This window comes from Rana temporaria, chromosome 11, assembly GCF_905171775.1.
Source record: "Rana temporaria chromosome 11, aRanTem1.1, whole genome shotgun sequence".
NCBI lineage: Eukaryota > Metazoa > Chordata > Amphibia > Anura > Ranidae > Rana > Rana temporaria.
In genome coordinates, this window is record NC_053499.1 from 85,679,594 (window position 1) to 85,697,248 (window position 17,655).

The 17,655-nt window shown below is 45.2% G+C and overlaps 1 protein-coding gene across 1 annotated transcript in view; it reads right to left on the reverse strand.

The window, feature by feature from the left end:
* Positions 1–17,655, reverse strand: part of MMP2 (matrix metallopeptidase 2) — an 876,267-nt gene that overhangs the window by 495,877 nt on the left and 362,735 nt on the right. Inside the window, exon 7 of the mRNA XM_040328746.1 lies at positions 13,843–14,016. Coding sequence (XP_040184680.1) covers positions 13,843–14,016 — 174 coding nt within the window. The remainder of the gene's footprint in view (positions 1–13,842; positions 14,017–17,655) is intronic.

Here is a 17,655-nt window from a genome sequence, read left to right on the forward strand (position 1 = left end):
GTCCCCATCAACATGGGGACATCCTCCCCATGTTGAGGGCATGTGGCCTGGTGCGGTTCAGGAGAGGGGGGGCCACACTCTGTCCCCCCCTCTTTTCTGCGGCCGGCCAGGTCAACGTGCTCGGATAAGGGTCTGGTGAGGATTTTTAGGGGGACTCCACACCATTTTTTTTTTAATTTGGGGTGGAGTTCCCCTTAAAATCCACACCAGACCTGAAGGGCCTGGTATGGATATTTGCCAGGGGAATCCACGCCATTTTTTTTTTTTTACGGCGGGGTTCCCCTTAATATCCATATCAGACCTGAAGGGCCTGGTAATTTAATTTGGGGGACCCCCATACATTTTTTTTTTCCTTTATGAATGAATCCCTTTAGAATTGCCGGGAGCCGACAATTCATTATTGCCGCGTGTGAATTTTAAATGGATTTTTTCCTTCAGAATGTAATTTTTCGCGCGGACAGTTCTAAGTGCGGGAAAAATGCGCTATTTCACATGCTGATATTACACCCCCCCTAGGTACGAAATTTAAAGGAATATTTCACTTTATTGTTTCACTTTAAGCATTATTAATTTCACTGCTCCCGAAAAAACGGCCGTTTTAAAAAATAAAAAAAGCATTGATACATGTCCCCTGGGGCAGGACTGAGGTCCCCAAACACTTTTTAGGACAAAACTTGCAGATTAGCCTTTAAAATGAACACTTGATTTCTCCCATAGACTTCTATAGGGAGTTCGGCGCGGCTTTACATTTTACTTGCAATGCGCCGGCTGCTACGCTGGTTCATGCGCTTAATTAAGGCTTCACCCGGCGCACTAATTAAGACATGAACCAGCGCAGCGCACTGACAATAGTAAATCAGCCCCTAAGTGTTGTTGGAAGCAGGACTGTTTCCCTATTGCTACTCCTGAATCTGCGATTTCTCCTTTTACTTCAACTCTTCTATCACCACAAAGTTTTATAGTTTTTACCCGGCTGGGTAATAAAGAGCACAGAAAAAGACACCTGTCATGGACATTCCCTTACTGCTACATTCACCATACACCCCTAGACGGCAGAGAAGCCACGAGGTAACATGCCACCCAAAACAAACCAGCAGCTCCTTCGGGGATGCTACAGTTGTAAAAAGTTTATTCTATTAAAACAGCTTCAAACATTGCACTCACATAAGCTCATATCAATGAAGCCTAGAGGCATCCACTTGCAGCAGCAAGTACTGGTGTAATGTGGTCTCAGTGGACACAGCATAGGTGAACTGAATCTCACCAGCGAAATATCGTGTCACTTCAGTATAGCGTGCCGTGAAGCATTGAAAAAACAGTTCTATGTGACTTTAAAGTTGAGTTCCACCCAAAAATTGAACTTCCGCTTTAAGGGAAGGTGACCCCCTGACATTCCACATTTGACATGTCATTTTTTTTGGGGTGGGGGTGGAAACCCTCTTTTTAGAGGGTTCCAGCTCCCACTTCTTCCCAGGGCAATGTGGTGCCGGAAGGAAGTTCACCTCTCCCCCCTCCCTCTCAGAAATCATCTGGAACACGTCACAGTGTCACAGTGTGCAGCGTGGCTTGAAGTCACAGCCAAGCGCCCACAGTGACAATGCTGGCGCCGTGGAGAGGAGGGGGAGATGGGCGTGGCCTCATTCCCCCACATCGCTGGACCCTGGGACAGGTGAGTGTCCGATTATTAAAAGTCAGCAGCTGCAGTATTTGTAGCTGATGACTTTTAATATATATATATATATATATTTTTTTTTTTATATTCAGAACTCCGCTTTAACTAAAAATCATATGTGTCTCATGGATGCATAGAGAAGGGCTTGGGAGCGAGCATGCACCAGTGCCCCCAGAGCAAGTGGCTTGATATTGGGGGCACTGGCTGAAGAGGAGGAGTCAGGAGCACCAGTGGAGCACCCCAAAAGAGGAGGATTGGGGATGCTCTGTGCAAAACCACTGCACAGAGCAGGTAAGTATAACATGTTTGTTTTTGTTTTTTAGCCTTTAACCACTTAAGCCCCGGATCATTTTGTTGCTAAAGGACCAGGCCCCTTTTTGCGATTCGGCACTGCGTCGCTTTAACTGCGGTCATGCAACGTGGCTTCCAAACAAAACTGACGTCCTTTTTTTCCCCACAAATAGAGCTTTCTTTTGGTGGTATTTAATCACCTCTGTGGTTTTTCTTTTTTGTGCTATAAACAAAAATAGAGAGACAATTTTGAAAAAAATTCAATATTGTTTACTTTTTGCTATAATAAAAATCCCCCAAAAATATATACATTTTTTTTCCTCAGTTTAGGCCAATACATATTCTTCTACATATTTTTTGTAAAAAAAAAAATCGCAATAAGCGTTTATTGATTGGTTTGCGCAAAATAGGGGAATTTTTTACTAGTAATGGCGGAGATCATAATTATTTATTGTGACTGCGTCATTATGGCGGACACATGGGACAATTTTGAGCGATCAGTGCTGTAAAAATGCACTGAATATTGTGAAAATGACACTAGCAGTAAAGGGGTTAACCTGTAGGGGGTGCTGAAGGGGTAAAGTGTGATCAAAGGGAGTGATTCTTACTGTGTGGGGGCGTGGCTTGGCGTCTGATGTCACTAATCGGCGTTCCCTATGACAGGAAACAGACGATCAGTGACACTCTCACTAGGAAGAACGGGGAAATGTTTGTTTACACTTACCTCTTCCCAGGGATGGACTGACCATTGGGACTACAGGGAGTTTCCCGGTGGGCCGATGGCTCAGTGGGCCGGCTTCAGTGACAGCGGACCGCCGCCCCCCTCTGCTCCTCTATCTCTCCCTCCCCGCAGAGCTTACCTCCTCTCCCTCTCCGCAGCGCTCACCTGGGGGGAACAGAGAATCAGGGGGAGGACCAGAGGAGCAGGGGGGATGACAGAGGAGCATGGGGGAGGGGACAGACAGCTGATGCAACAGCTATGGCCTGGGAGTTTCTCACTTCTGCCTAATCTTGTCCCATAAGTGGGAGCACCAAACTGATTCTTTGCCCCGGGTGAAATAATGTCTAGCTTCCCTACTGGTACTGCCTATAAGAGTACCAGTACCAACCGTTCTACTCTAATAAAGTAGAACGGCTAGTGGCTAGTGAAGGGGGAGAGGGGGCTTGGGTGGCCGGGGGGGGGGGGGGGTGTCTGGCCACCATAGGAGAGACATGTCAAAGTGGGCCAGTCTGGATGAAGTCCAGGGCCCAATTTTTGTCCCAGTCCAGCCCTGCCTCTTCCTGTTCTTCAGCTCTGTGACCCGATCACGGGACACCGGCGGGGATCGGGTCCACGGGTCCCGCAGGTGTGGTCATGGACCACAGGACCGGGTCGCGAGCGCGCCGCCAGCTGCGCGCACGACCCACGGCTGGGCTCTTAAAGACGAAGTACCTGTATGTGCTTATGCCCAGCCATGCCGCTCTGCCAACGTATATCGGCGTTAGGCGGTCCTTAACTACTTGCCGACCAGCCGCCGTCATTCTACAGCGGCAGGTCGGCTCTCCTGGGCGAGAGCCCGTAGCTATACGGCGGCTCTTTGAGTGGCCACTAGGGCGCGTGCGCGCGCCCCCCGCTCGCCCCCGACTCCCGTGCGTGTGCCCGGCGGGCTCGATCGCCGCCGGGCACCCGCGATTGCTCGTTACAGAGCGGGGACCGGGAGCTGTCAGGGGGGGAAATGCTGATCTTCTGTTCATACAATGTATGAACAGAGGATCAGTGTTTCCCCTAGTGAGGCCACCCCCCCCACAGTAAGAACACACCCAGGGACATACTTAACCCCTTCCCCGCCCCCTAGTGTTAATCCCTTCACTGCCAGTGGCATTTTTATAGTAATCCAATGCATTTTTATAGCACTGATCACTATAAAAATGGCAATGGTCCCAAAAATGTGTCAAAAGTGTCCGCCATAATATCGCAGTACCAAAAAAAATCGCTGATCGCCGCCATTACTAGTAAAAAAAAATATTTTATTAAAAATGCCATAAAAATACCCCCTATTTTGTAAACGCTATAACTTTTGCGCAAACCAATCAACAAACGCTTATTGCGATTTTTTTTAACGAAAAATATGTAGAAGAATACGTATCGTCCTAAACTGAGGAAAAAAAAAGTTTTTTTATATATTTTTTACTAGTAAAAAAAAATATTTTAATAAAAATGCCATAAAAATACCCCCTATTTTGTAAACGCTATAACTTTTGCGCAAACCAATCAACAAACGCTTATTGCGATTTTTTTTAATGAAAAATATGTAGAAGAATACGTATCGTCCTAAACTGAGGAAAAAAAAGGTTTTTTATATATTTTTGGGGGATATTTATTACAGCAAAAAGTAAAAAATATTCATTTTTTTTTTTAAATTGTCGCTCTATTTTTGTTTATAGCGCAAAAAATAAAAACCACAGAGGTGATCAAATACCACCAAAAGAGAGGGGCGTGGCGACCGGACCCTAAGATGGATGTGTAGCTTAGGAGCTCCGTGATCCCCAGGAGAAAATCAGCTCCCATCAGCGCTCACAGGCAGCATCCACAGCCGCAAACACCACCGCCTGCCCTGCGAACCGCGGCCGCACAATCTGCGAATGGGGAAGAACAGGAAAAAACCCCTTCAGCCGCAGAAATTGGAGAACTTCTTCTCCTCAGCAGCGCGCGGGTTTCAACAAAATAGCGCCGACGCCAGAAGCTCTCGAGAGGACAGGCACGGAGCGCAGCAAGGAGGACGCGATCTCCCATCTGATGACACCCGCCCGTTGCTTCCGATCAGCAGCTCATCGTCGGGGACAAACAGCCCAACTACCCGGAGCCCTGCCAAGACAAAGCAGAGGAGGCACTCCCCGTCACAGCCGCACCACGCTCCGGACATGGAGGTAAGCGGACCCCAGCGTGACAGCACTGGCCAGAGGCTTCAGGGAGGGGATCCCATAACGGACTTTCCCACTGACAACAGGCCTTTGTCTGACACGATGCTAAAGGACATGCTGCTGTCCCTGAGATCATCCCTGCAGGCTGATCTATACGCAGGGCTTAAAGAATGTCGGGCAGAGGTCCACGCCCTGGGGAACAGAGTCACTCAGGTGGAAACCAAAATGGAGGAGTGCACATCATCATACAATGTGCTGGTTGGGGCCCACACAGATCAGAGGGAGGAAATGGTCTGGATAAAGGACAAAATAGCGGATCTCGAAGACAGATCCAGGAGGAATAACCTCAAACTACGCGGTGTTCCCGAGTCTGTTGCACCTAATCAGCTCTTACAATTTGCGCAGACCCTATTTTCCACGTTGCTGCCGGAGGCGACGGCTCAGGATCTCCTCGTGGACAGAATCCACAGAATCCCCAAACCATCCTTCCTCCCTGATGACACTCCGAGAGATGTCCTGTTAAGAGTGCATTTTTTTCATATCAAGGACCAAATCTTGCTAATGTCCCGTAAACCTGGAGGTATGCCTCAGCAGTATGCTACAGTAAGGCTTTTACCTGACCTATCCAGGCACACTTTGCAACATCGTCGGAACCTGTTATCTATTACCAAAGCATTGAGAAACCACAATATCCTCCATAAGTGGAAATATCCAGCTACGCTTTCAATCACCCACAATGGCAATACTGTCACGGTGTCCAAATTGGAAGAAGGGTTAGCTGCCCTACGACAATGGGGTATGCTCCCGGATCAGTCCGCACTCCCACCTTCCGCCTCCGCCCCACAACCGTTGCAAAATGATTGGCAGGTGGTGTCACGCAAGAGATCCTCCAAAAAGAATACTAGTGGATTTGCTCACGCCTAATTGCCGAGCCACATTCTCCTACCGGGAGGAGTTACTGTCTTCTAACTCTCCTATTCACCCCCGTTTTTCAATAGCAGCTACGACTGCACAAGGATCGCTTTATGGATCCATTTCTTAAATCAACCCTGTTAAGTGTTTCTGTTGGTTTTCTTTTTTTTGCATTTTTTGTTCTTCCCTCATATATCCATGTTTTTGTGATGTACACAGCCGCTTCTGTCTTAATAAGCCCAGCATCGTCGAAGACCGACTACCCAGGCTTTCACCCTCGTCCACATTACCGGCACTCAGGTGCGATCGACCAAAGAACTGTGAGTACCTGAGCACTGCCACCCAGAATACACTGTCTCTGTCACAATGACGATTAAAATACTGTCAATGAATGCTCGGGGTCTAAACCACCCTGCTAAACGGTTCTCCATGTGGAAAGAAACCCGTAAGCGAGGAGCCGACATCCTATGTGTGCAGGAAACCCACTTTCACTTAGGCAACGCCCCAGCCTGCTTCCATAAAGACTATATACAGCCTACACACCTACCGGCAAGAGCGGAGGGGTCCTGCTTGCTATCAGGAACACTCTTTCCTTCCAACCTAGAAACGTGGTTCTGGATGACGGTGGCAGATATATTATTGTGGCGGGTGATATCAACTCCAAACCTTACACCATAGCCACGTTATACGCACCTAACAAGCACCAACTACGCTTTATAACCAAAGTCCTCAAGAAAGCAAAAGCGCTGAACTACGGTAACCTGCTGGTATGCGGGGACTTCAACGTTACAAGCGATCCATCCATAGACTCTTCCTCAGGCATGGTCAAAGGAGCTTTGGCACTCAAGTCCCTGATCCACAGGGAGGAACTATTTGACGCATGGAGGTGCCTTCATGCGAATGAAAGGGACTACACCTTTTTTTCGAACAGACACTGCTCATATTCCTGCATAGATATGTTTTTGTTGGATAAGTGGCTTTTGCAAAATGTGGAAGTCACAACAATTCATGACATTACATGGTCAGACCATGCAGCTATTGCACTGTCTATAAAAGAAAGGGGAGTCTCCTCTTCACCACCCATCTGGCGCTGTAATCCCAGAATCCTCCAAGATCAACACTACCAAAAAACCATAGCGACCCACTTACACAACTACTTTCTCGATAACGCAGGTTCGGTAGCGGATCCATTTACTATATGGAATGCGCACAAGGCCTTCATAAGAGGCATACTAAGGGCTACTGAAAAAAAAAAGCAGGCCAGTCGTCTCAACACAGTACTCACAGAATTACGAGATATAGAGGCCTCAGAACAAACAATCTCCCTCGGCCCCTTTAGCAAAAAAATTACATGCCCGTAGAGAAAAAATTAGAGAACTCCTATCTCAACAATACGACAAACATTTGAGAAGTCTCAGGCTGAATTACTATTCTAATGCTAACAGAGCAGGAAAATACCTGGCAAATAGGCTTAAAGCAGCTCGCACTAAGACAAGAATTGCATATCTGCTTAACCAAACTTCCACACACAAAATAATCAACCCCCAGGCAATAGCTAACCAGTTTGCAGAGTATTATAGCTCACTATATAACCTCCGAGACTACCCTAACACCCCCCAACCAAACGAGGAAACCATCAATACTTTCCTGCGGAAGATACACCTTCCTTCCCTGTCTGAGCAACAGCTTAATTTACTTAATGCCCCTATTACAGAACAGGAAGTGGAAAAAATAATTCACTCACTCCCTCCTGGGAAATCACCCGGACCCGACGGGTTCTCCAACGAATACTTCAAGATATTCAAATCCACTCTGCCTCCCCACATGTCCACTATCTTTAATGAAGCCACAGTCTCGGCTTCCCTGCCACGAGAAATGCTAATAGCCCATATAGTAACCCTCCCTAAACCAGGCAAGGACCCCACGACACCGGCAAACTTCAGGCCTATATCTCTCCTCAACACGAACACAAAAATGTATGCGAAACTCTTGGCCAAGAGACTAACAGATATTATCCCTCATATCATTCAACGCGACCAGATGGGTTTTGTGCGGGGGAGACAAACCTCCGACGCTACGAGGAGACTTGTTAACATAATACATCATGCTGAGCGAACTCGAACGCCTTCTCTGCTGCTGTCTATAGACGCAGAGAAGGCGTTCGACAGAGTCCACTGGACTTATATGGAAAAAGTTCTAGATAGGTTTGGTTTCAGGGGACCCATATTGAATGCTATTATGGCTTTATATTCCTGCCCTTCGGCAAGGGTGCTTTCTGGGGGGTTTCTGTCATCAACGTTTACCATTTCCAATGGAACAAGACAGGGTTGCCCCCTGTCCCCATCCATCTTCAACTTGATGATAGAGCCCCTAGCGGAAGCTATCAGGTCGAACACCCGGATTACGGGCTTTCAGTTTGGTTCTGGGGAGCATGTTATTAACTTGTTTGCTGATGATGTAATTCTGCTCCTGACCAACCCACATACATCCTTGAAAGAAGCACACAACATTCTCACGTCCTTTGGGGAGGTATCGTACTACAAAGTCAATTTTGCCAAGTCTCTGATCTTAGACCTGGGGGTACCTCCCCGTACTAAATCCCTGTTACAAACTACTCTGCCCTACACCTGGAGCTCGGGAAAAATCACTTACCTTGGCATTACGCTTACAAACAGAATATCAGCGCTTGTCAGAGCCAATTTATACCCACTCATAGCTAGACTGGAGAACCAATTCAGGGATTTAGCACAAAAAGAAATATCCTGGATGGGTAGAATCGCTGCATACAAAATGCTCATATTACCGCAAATATTGTACGTGTTCCGCACACTGCCGATCCATATACCACAGCACTATCTCAAGAAACTCACATCTATGGGTTAGAAGTACATATGGAACAGTAAAAAAGCAAGATGCTTACGAAACAACCTAACTTCCCATAAACGAGTAGGAGGGGCGGGATTGGCAGATGTATATGAGTATCTCTGGGCGGTGAGGTTGGACCAAATCAAGTACTGGTTCCTGGAGAAGGATAAGCCTCTCTGGGTCGACCTAGAAAGGGACATTTCAGTAACTACAGACCTAAAACTACTACTCCTGAGTGATAGGTGGGTGCAGTGGGACCTGATTACACTTCCACCTACCGTGCAGGCCTCTATGAGGGCCTGGAGGTTCCTACTGGAACACCATCAACAAGACATGCAAGACACGAAATACAAACTCCCATTACAATTGCTGGAGGTCAAACTCCCAATGTTGAAGGTGAGGGACTTGATGGACCAAGGCATTACACATATCTCTGACATTTATGCAGGCCCTACACTTAAATAGACATGCCAAATTATGGCACAATATCGCCTCACTAATACCACACTGTTCACGTGTTTAAGAATCAATCACTTCCTCAGAACTACATCTCCACCAACAATACACCTCCCGAGCAGGATATGGCATTTCTACTCCTCAGCCACACCTGTCACAAAAGGCATATCCTTCTTCTATAATACGCTTAGGGATAGGTTGACGTTTTCAAAAACCATAGCAATGAAAAAATGGGAATCGGACCTTGGTACCACTTTTTCTGACTCCCAATGGACACAAGCATTCAAGACCATACATACGGCCTCATACTGTGTCAAACACTGGGAACTAACGATCAAATTAGCAAACAGGTGGCATTACACCCCGCTTAGAATTGCCCAGTTCTTCCCAGGCGCATCTCCTAGTTGCTGGAGGAATTGTGGACAACCGGGGAACCTACTTCACATGTTTTGGCACTGTCCGAATATAAGAAGTTTATGGAACCAGGTTTTCCATCTCATTTCTTCCCTGACAGGTGTACTCACGTCCCCAGACCCTGCCCTGGCGATTTTACATCTGAACATTGACAAATTTCAACATGTCATGAGGCCGATGGTTACGCACTTACTTTTAGAGACACGCTCCAAGATTCTACAAAATTGGAAATCCAGTCAGGCCTTAAACCTATCAGATATAGTAACAGCCACCCATAGGAACTATACTTTTGAGAGACTGATAGCTATTAACTCAATGAGATGTAAGCATTTTGACGACTGCTGGGCTCCGTGGCCCGATACTCCTGCTTCATGGTAATACTTTCCATCTTGCTATGACTACATTGTATAAATACATTTTGGAAGCTTGTATGTCACAATACCTATGATACCTTTTGTTATCTTTGTTTTTATATTTTACCCTTTAAATATTCAATAACCATATTGAAAAAAAAATACCACCAAAAGAAATCTCTATTTGTGGAAAAAAAAGGACGCCAATTTTGTTTGGGAGCCATGTCGCACGACCGCGCAATTGTCAGTTAAAGCGGCACAGTCCCGAATCGCAAAAAGTGCTCTGGTCTTTGGGCAGCAATATGGTCCGGGGGTTAAGTGGTTAAGTGCTTAATGTCGCTTTAATGTCGCTTTAAAGTGTTTGTTAGTGTAATTTTTTTTAGTAAAATAACAAACATGATATTTACTTGCCATGTGTGTCCAGTGGTCCTATGGGGGACCTCATCTTCTGGGGTCTTCCATAGAAAGCCGCTTCCTATGGTGGCACAACTGTGGTCTCAAACCCATGTGCAATTTTTAACACACACAGACCCACCCCTCTGCTCTCTGCCCTGCTGCTGCCTCTGTGAGCAGAGAGAGTGGAGAGAGCTGCTGAATATGGGCACAAAGCAGAATTGAGATAGGACTCAGGTAAGTGTAAAGATGGGTGAGGGGATTATATAAACACCAGGATATTTTTTTTACCTTACTGCAGGTAATGCAATAAGGTAAAAAATGTCCAGGCTTTAGAACAACTTTAAAGTTCATAAACGTGTCCCCTGCCCCCCCCCCATAGCAATGTCCTCTATTCCTTCACATCACCCCTACAGTAATGTACTTTGCCCCTCCCACAGTAGTGTCCTCTCCCCCTCCCCCATAGCAGTGCCTTCTGCCCCTTCACATCACCCCCCCCCCCCCCCACTGTAGTGTCCCCTGAACCTCTGCCCCCGCCACAGCAGTGTACTCAGTCCCTTTTCACATCACCCCCCCATATTTAGGGTCTAACATGTAACATGCTCCTACTCAACCACTTCCCACCACCAACGCTCCCCTGTCTGTGATGGTGGGTGGGGGATCTTCTCCCTGCACCCGCTGTCACCATTTGAAAACAGTGTGGCCATACAGGGCTCCACTGACATGGCCGTGTCATTTATGCACACTGCACAGTTTCCTATAAATGAATAAACTACAAGTACCATCATAAAAGGCAGAAGAAAGAATTCCACAGTGTATATTATTAATTAATGGTTAAAGATCCAAGATAAATAAAGCATGTCAGTCAGTATGGTAAAATCTTGCTCAGTCCTTTTCACACAGTGGGAGAGCCGATCAGCAGTTGTATCCAAGGAGGGGAAGCGAAGTGACAAGATGACTGACCGGCTTCCGGGACCACACTGGAATACACAGAACCAGAAGTGACGTCAGGCCCCCGCTGATCGCGGGAGCAATGCTTTACAGGATGCAATGTAAAAAAAATTATAAATGTACTTTCTTTTTACCTGCAAAAAAGGTGTGCATTTGTTTGTAGCGCCCCCTTACTTTCAGTAAAGGCACTACGCTAAAGTTAGTGGGAGAATGAGAGAGGTAAGTTGCTATCAGTCCTAATTGTGTTAAATTTGGCTGTAGCCAAATCTGGATTGTTCTGTGGGTCAGACTGCGTTCTAGGGATGTGATGCAATCCCTGGACGACAGGTGGCACCAGAGAGGTCCAGGCGGAGCCGCTTCTTCCAAGCAGCCAATGAGAGGATTTGAGCCTCGCATGCTGGGAGGGAGTATTTCTGTGGCGGAGGCCGTTCTTGGTTCTTCGTGGGTTCCTGGTTCCGGGGGTGGCACCCACCTTTAGGGTGTGCGCACATCGCGGGCCCCACCACTATGGCCCACCTGGCCTGGGGTCGCGCGCCACGCAGAGTTCCATACTCTGGGCCCTCCTGGCTTAGAGCAACTGATGCCACAAAGGGGCCCCAGTGACTGACTGGGTCCCCCTTCTACTGAGGAGATCCCAGGCTGTGTGCCGTTCGGTGGGGGATCGGCTCAAGGAGAACCGGGAGGCAGGTTGTCTGAGAGACTTGAACGAACCATCGGGGATCTGGTGACCGGTTACTGACAGGCACGCTGAAACTGTCAGACGGTGACCCTGACGTGATTTATTGGGAGGATTCGCTCTGCGTTCACATTGTCAGCATTGAGCCTGTGGCAGAGGCCTCAACTGGCATCTTAATTCAATCATAGCCAGGCCTGTGGCAGAGGCCTGTTCCTCCCAACAATCTTAAAGTGACGCTCCGGCTGCCAGGCCTGTGGCAGGGGTCTGTCCGGGGGCACTTCGCCCACTCTGGCTGGAGTGGCAACGAATTGTACAACTGTTGCTGAGAGCAGGATTGCTTTCCTTCTATCCAGGCCTGATACCGCAAGGTTCTTCTACTTTATCAACCTTTTCTGTCTACCTCATGTTGATGTTGGCCATGTGTTGGGCCGAGAAATAAAGCATTCAGAAAACCTCATTCGCTGATTGGACATTCGTTTACTGCTCTGCTCACTACTATTACCCCAGGACAACGATTAAAGGTAACTTAATACGCCGATCCAAAAACAACCAGCGACTCCTGAGGGGGTAGCGCTACATGTTATTTTTTTTAATTTTTTTTACAAAAGGTGAACTTAAAGTGTATACTAAACCCAGGACCCTGAATTCACTATATCTTGTCTCCCACAGTACACAGAACATGGAAATGCAATTATTTTAGTAAATATAAACTGCTAAATATCTTTTCTCATCAGAAGTATATAGCAGTTTTGTGACTTCTGGTTAAAGCTTGTAGGATGACTTTTCATTCTACTCTGGCTGTCCTATGAGGTTGCAGGACCCCTGACTCTCTGACTGGACAGTGCTGATTGGCCCTGTGCTGATAACATGCACTTTTCCAAGAAAAAAACTCTCTAGCAATACACACCAAACTGAGCATGTGCAGAGTGACAAAGGCTCTGTCTTATCAGTTGATAGATTGGGGACAGTGGAATAAGGGATCGGAGAAGACAGGAACAAACAGCCTTTTTACACAATGTAGATGATTAACCCCTTAGGTTCCATAGTGAGTATAACAAGTATGCTTTACTGCATATAAAGACTGATTTTACTGTTTGGGGCTTAGTAACACTTTAAAGTGTTTCTAAAGTCTGGAGGTTTTTTACCTTCATGCATTCTTTGCATGAAGGTAAAAAACCTTCAGTGTGCAGCTCCCCCAGCAGCCTCTCCTAATACTTACCTAAGCCCAATATCAATCCAATGATGTGCATAAGAGCAGTGGCTCTGCCGGATCTCTCCCTTCTCATTGACTGAGAAAGCCCATTATACTTTTACTTTGCAGGGTTTGCAGGGGAACAAAGAGGAAGTAAAACACATCAGGGTTTACTTCCTCTTTTAAAGTATATGTGAACCTTCACCTTTTACTACAACCCATTCAGCTTAAAATAGAAATGAAAGGCAAAACATTTGAGTATAGATATATATATATATATATATATATATATATATATATATATATATATATAAAAATATATATATATAAACACCCTTTTCCCCTTTTTTATAAGTGATAGCATTTCCTCTGTTCTCAGAGAGCTCGGTAAGGAGAAGCACCACACTGATCTTCCCAGTGAATGGCTGTGTCTGGGAACATGTCAAGTCTGATCATTGGAGGAGAGCAGATTGAGTTCCCAGCACAGCTAGAACACTGACCACGCTGTGCCCTCATTCCTGGTGTAGTCAGTTTCTTTAGCAAAGCAGAGGGACTGGCTGGAACACTGAGTATTTTACACAAAGGAAAAAAATGCCAAAAGAACATGATATTTTTTTATACAAGTACATGGTACAGCAATCATAGTATTAACTTATGGGCCTACATATTCTTTAAATGTGACAAACTACTACTAGCTGTCTTTATAAACTTTATTCTAACATACTGTCTGGTAATTTACTTTGTTATTTCTATAGGTTTTAATTACCTTGATCAGGGCAGAAACCCCATTTGCGGTCATTATCATAGTTGCTGGTTGTTGCACACCATAGTTTGCCATCGCTTCTTCCAGTGCTGGTGCATGAGTTATAATTATTGCCAAGGAAAGTAAAAGGGAAGACACAAGGAGAGCCATCTGAATTTCCGCCCACTGTGGAGAGTGCTGAAATAAAAGATGATGAATTTATTTTAAAGCAATTGCACATCCAACTAATATAAAAAAAATAGCAAAACATTATTTAAAATGTCAATTCCAAGTAAAATACTTAAAATGCAGCAGTACACTTTCAAGATTATCCCTACGTTTAGCACTTTACTTCTACTAATACAGTTCCCCATGCATTAAGCCTACAGGATGTGGAGGCAGCTTCATGATTACATTCAGAAATTTACCAGCTATGAAATTTTGCTTACCTTGGGGCATAAAATCAATGTGCTGTTGTCTACCAAAAGATAAAGAATGTGCAAAAGAGTAATGGCAATTTGGAAGCCAAATTCTTATGCCAAAAAAATGGTACAATCAAATTTCTCATTTGACCCATGGAAGGTATTGTACACACCAAGCAGTGTTGCCAACCTGCCAGATTGAAATTCACTGACATGACACCCAAAATTTATTGGCACAACCAAGTTTTTCCTGGCATTTCCAAAACTTACAAACCTACAGTTTTAAATGCAAATGTCAGTATTTAAGCTACAAACAAGTACAATATGCAATTAGCAATATGATTTAGGGTAAATATTTGTCAGGTCACCTGTGGTCAGATGACAGATGCACCCCGTTGGAGTGAGGAGTGCACCACAAGGTAGTGGACCCTATAGCAGACTGCTGCGGATGGACCACAGAGTGGATATGGGGGACAGGCCCACTGGAGCTCAAACAGGGATCCCACAGGAAGCTTGAGCCCAAGATTCCCCAGGGCGCGGAATCTAAGATCCAGCTGGTATTCACCAGAGCCTCTAGTGGTGAGGATGGCCTTAGCTGCAAATGGATTCAGGTCGCGGCCCCCAGGGGCCCCTAGGTCACGCTCCGTAGGGAGAGAGGGGAAGCAGCCACTCAGGACACAAGAGATAGTGAAGGGTAAGCCAAGGTCGGGCGACAAGCAGACAAGGATAAACAAGGGACAGGCCAAGGGTCAGGGTCACAGGCAAACAAGAGTAGTCGGGGACAAGCCAAGATCGGTACACAGAGATGAATGTAGCACACGGCAAGCAGGAACCTAAACACACAATGCTTAACAAACAATGTTGATCAGCAATGCAGACCTGCAGTGCACTGGTTAATATATAGTTCCTGGAATGGCCTAAGATGAACACATGGAGAGAAAGGTAAGCTGACAGACATTACTGTATATCCATGACAATATTTAGGTAAAAAACATATTTAATTACATTACATATGGACTCATTATGTAGAACAAAAGTTTCCCCTCAAGGGAAGGACTTTGTAGGCACAGATAGTATAACCACAAAGGGTAAAATTCATTGAATATTTATTGTACAAAATTAGACAAAAGAAAAGAAAAATTAATATGGAAAAATGAATCATCATATAAAGCGTACAGCCATGCATGGATGTAACATACATATACTGGAAATCCACTCATGGGTGGAAATCATACGATGGAGAGAATCCTACACGTTACGGAGACAAATCTCCTTCTTCAGGGAAAATCCACTGTATTTTTTATATTGTAATCTAAAATACAAAAACAGTTCATAAACTTACAGCATTTACTAAGTCAAACATTTGAGCCACCACAATGACAAAAAAATGGATCTTATAAAAAGCAGATATAATGGTATGGTGGTAGTATACTTACATAGACATGCATGAATGAGAGCTCGCAGCAGAGTATCAGAAAGAAAAACAAGACCAAAAGGTCATGTATAGAAAAAATAATGATGATCCGGAAAAAAGGGGGTTTAAAAAACCAAAGCCACATGGCTAGGCATAGAAAGTGTCAGCGCGTGATAGTACTCTGTCAAACTAGACATTTAAAGCATGTCTACTTTGAAGATATGTAGAAGACGGATGTATTATTAGGTACGTCATATTCCTTTCTTAAAGCGGTGAACGTTTTTAAGGTTCTTCCTTCATATAGCTGAGCCAATCTGACTATCCCCTTTACTACCCATTCCCTAATTTCTCCTACTGTCTCCAACTCCTGGAGGTTCCTGTTATTCCATAGAGGCGCATATTCTGTTACACTGCCCTGTCCTCCCAATGACCTTGCTGCTTTCCATACTTTAATGGCCATCTTGACCGTGGGGAAATTTTTATCAAATTAGTCGGCCTCCAATACCTCTATGACTGTTTTATGGGGTGCCCCCAAAATCATTAGGCCTCCATTTGTGTCTCCTCCTGGCTCTGTTTTTGCTCCTGTATGCTGCAATTTTGCTGCCAGGAAATAGCAACGTGGATTTGGTATTGCCATTCCCCCCTCTCTTATTGACAGTTGCAGGGTTTGTAACCTGATTCTAGCTTGTCCTCCTTTCCATATTAATTCTCTAAACAGAGTGTCTATTTTCCTGAACCATTTTTTGTGTATCCATATAGGTGCATTATGCAGCACATATAATAATTGTGGCATCCACAGCATTTTGATAAAATTACATCTCCCGGCAACCGACAGTGGGAGATGCCGCTAGATTTGAATTTTATTTTTAAATTTAGACAGAAGGGGAACTATATTATTCCCTATATATTTGTTAGGGTCACTTGTTATATATATTCCTAAGTACTTCATACTCCCCACTATCTCCAACTGTGGGATTTCTACCAGTGTCTGGATCCTCATTGGGTCTACCAGCATTAATGCTGATTTCTCCCAATGTATAACCAGTCCTGAGAGTCTACCAAATTCTCTAAAAATAGCCATTGCCTGCTTAATGGAGTGATCCGTGTCACCGAGGAAGAGGAGAACATCGTCCGCATAGAGAGCGATTCTCTCCTCCCCAGTCGGTCTCACGAACCCCTCCATTTTTGTATCTGTTCTTATTGAAGTGGCCACTGGTTTCATTGCTAAAGCAAAAAGCAGGGGTGACAATGGGCACCCCTGCCTTGTGCCCCCTTTCTAACTGAATCTTAGCTGAATAGTCATTATTGACTCTGATTCTCGCACTAGGGCCATTATTTTGGCCCACCTAATAAATGTTGGGCCAAACATGCCAGATATACCCCCATTCCAAGCTGTCAAAAGCTTTAACCACATCTAAGGACAACACTGCTCTTGTGCCTCCGTTCTCTGTTGGCATTTGCAAGTTAAGAAATACCCTCCTAATATTCATGCTAGTTGATCTACTCTGTATAAATCCAGTTTAGTCCTGATGTATAAGTCTCGCAACAATTTTATTTAACCTACCCGCCATTATTTTAGCCAATATTTTAGCGTCTGCGCAGAGAAGGGAGATAGGTCGATATGATGCAGTCTCTAATGGATTCTTCCCTTCCTTGTGCAATACTATTATTGTAGCTTCAGTCATTGAGGTTGGCAACTTCTCCTCTTCCATCGCCAAGTTCAATACCTTAAGAAGTTCTAGGAGTAGCACTTTCCCATAGTATTTATAGGTTTCAGGGGACTTCTGATTAGCCATCTCAGTGACTGCTAATTGTACCTCTTCAAGGGTTATTGGGGCCTCCATTTGCGCTTCCTCTGTCTCTGTGAGAGTCGGTAATTCTAGGTTCTCAAAAAAGCCTTCCAATTCCTCTACTCCTGCTACACCTTGTGACCTATATAACTTGTGATAATATTCTCTAAATGTGTCTGTAATCACTGACACCCATGTGGAAATTTCTCAA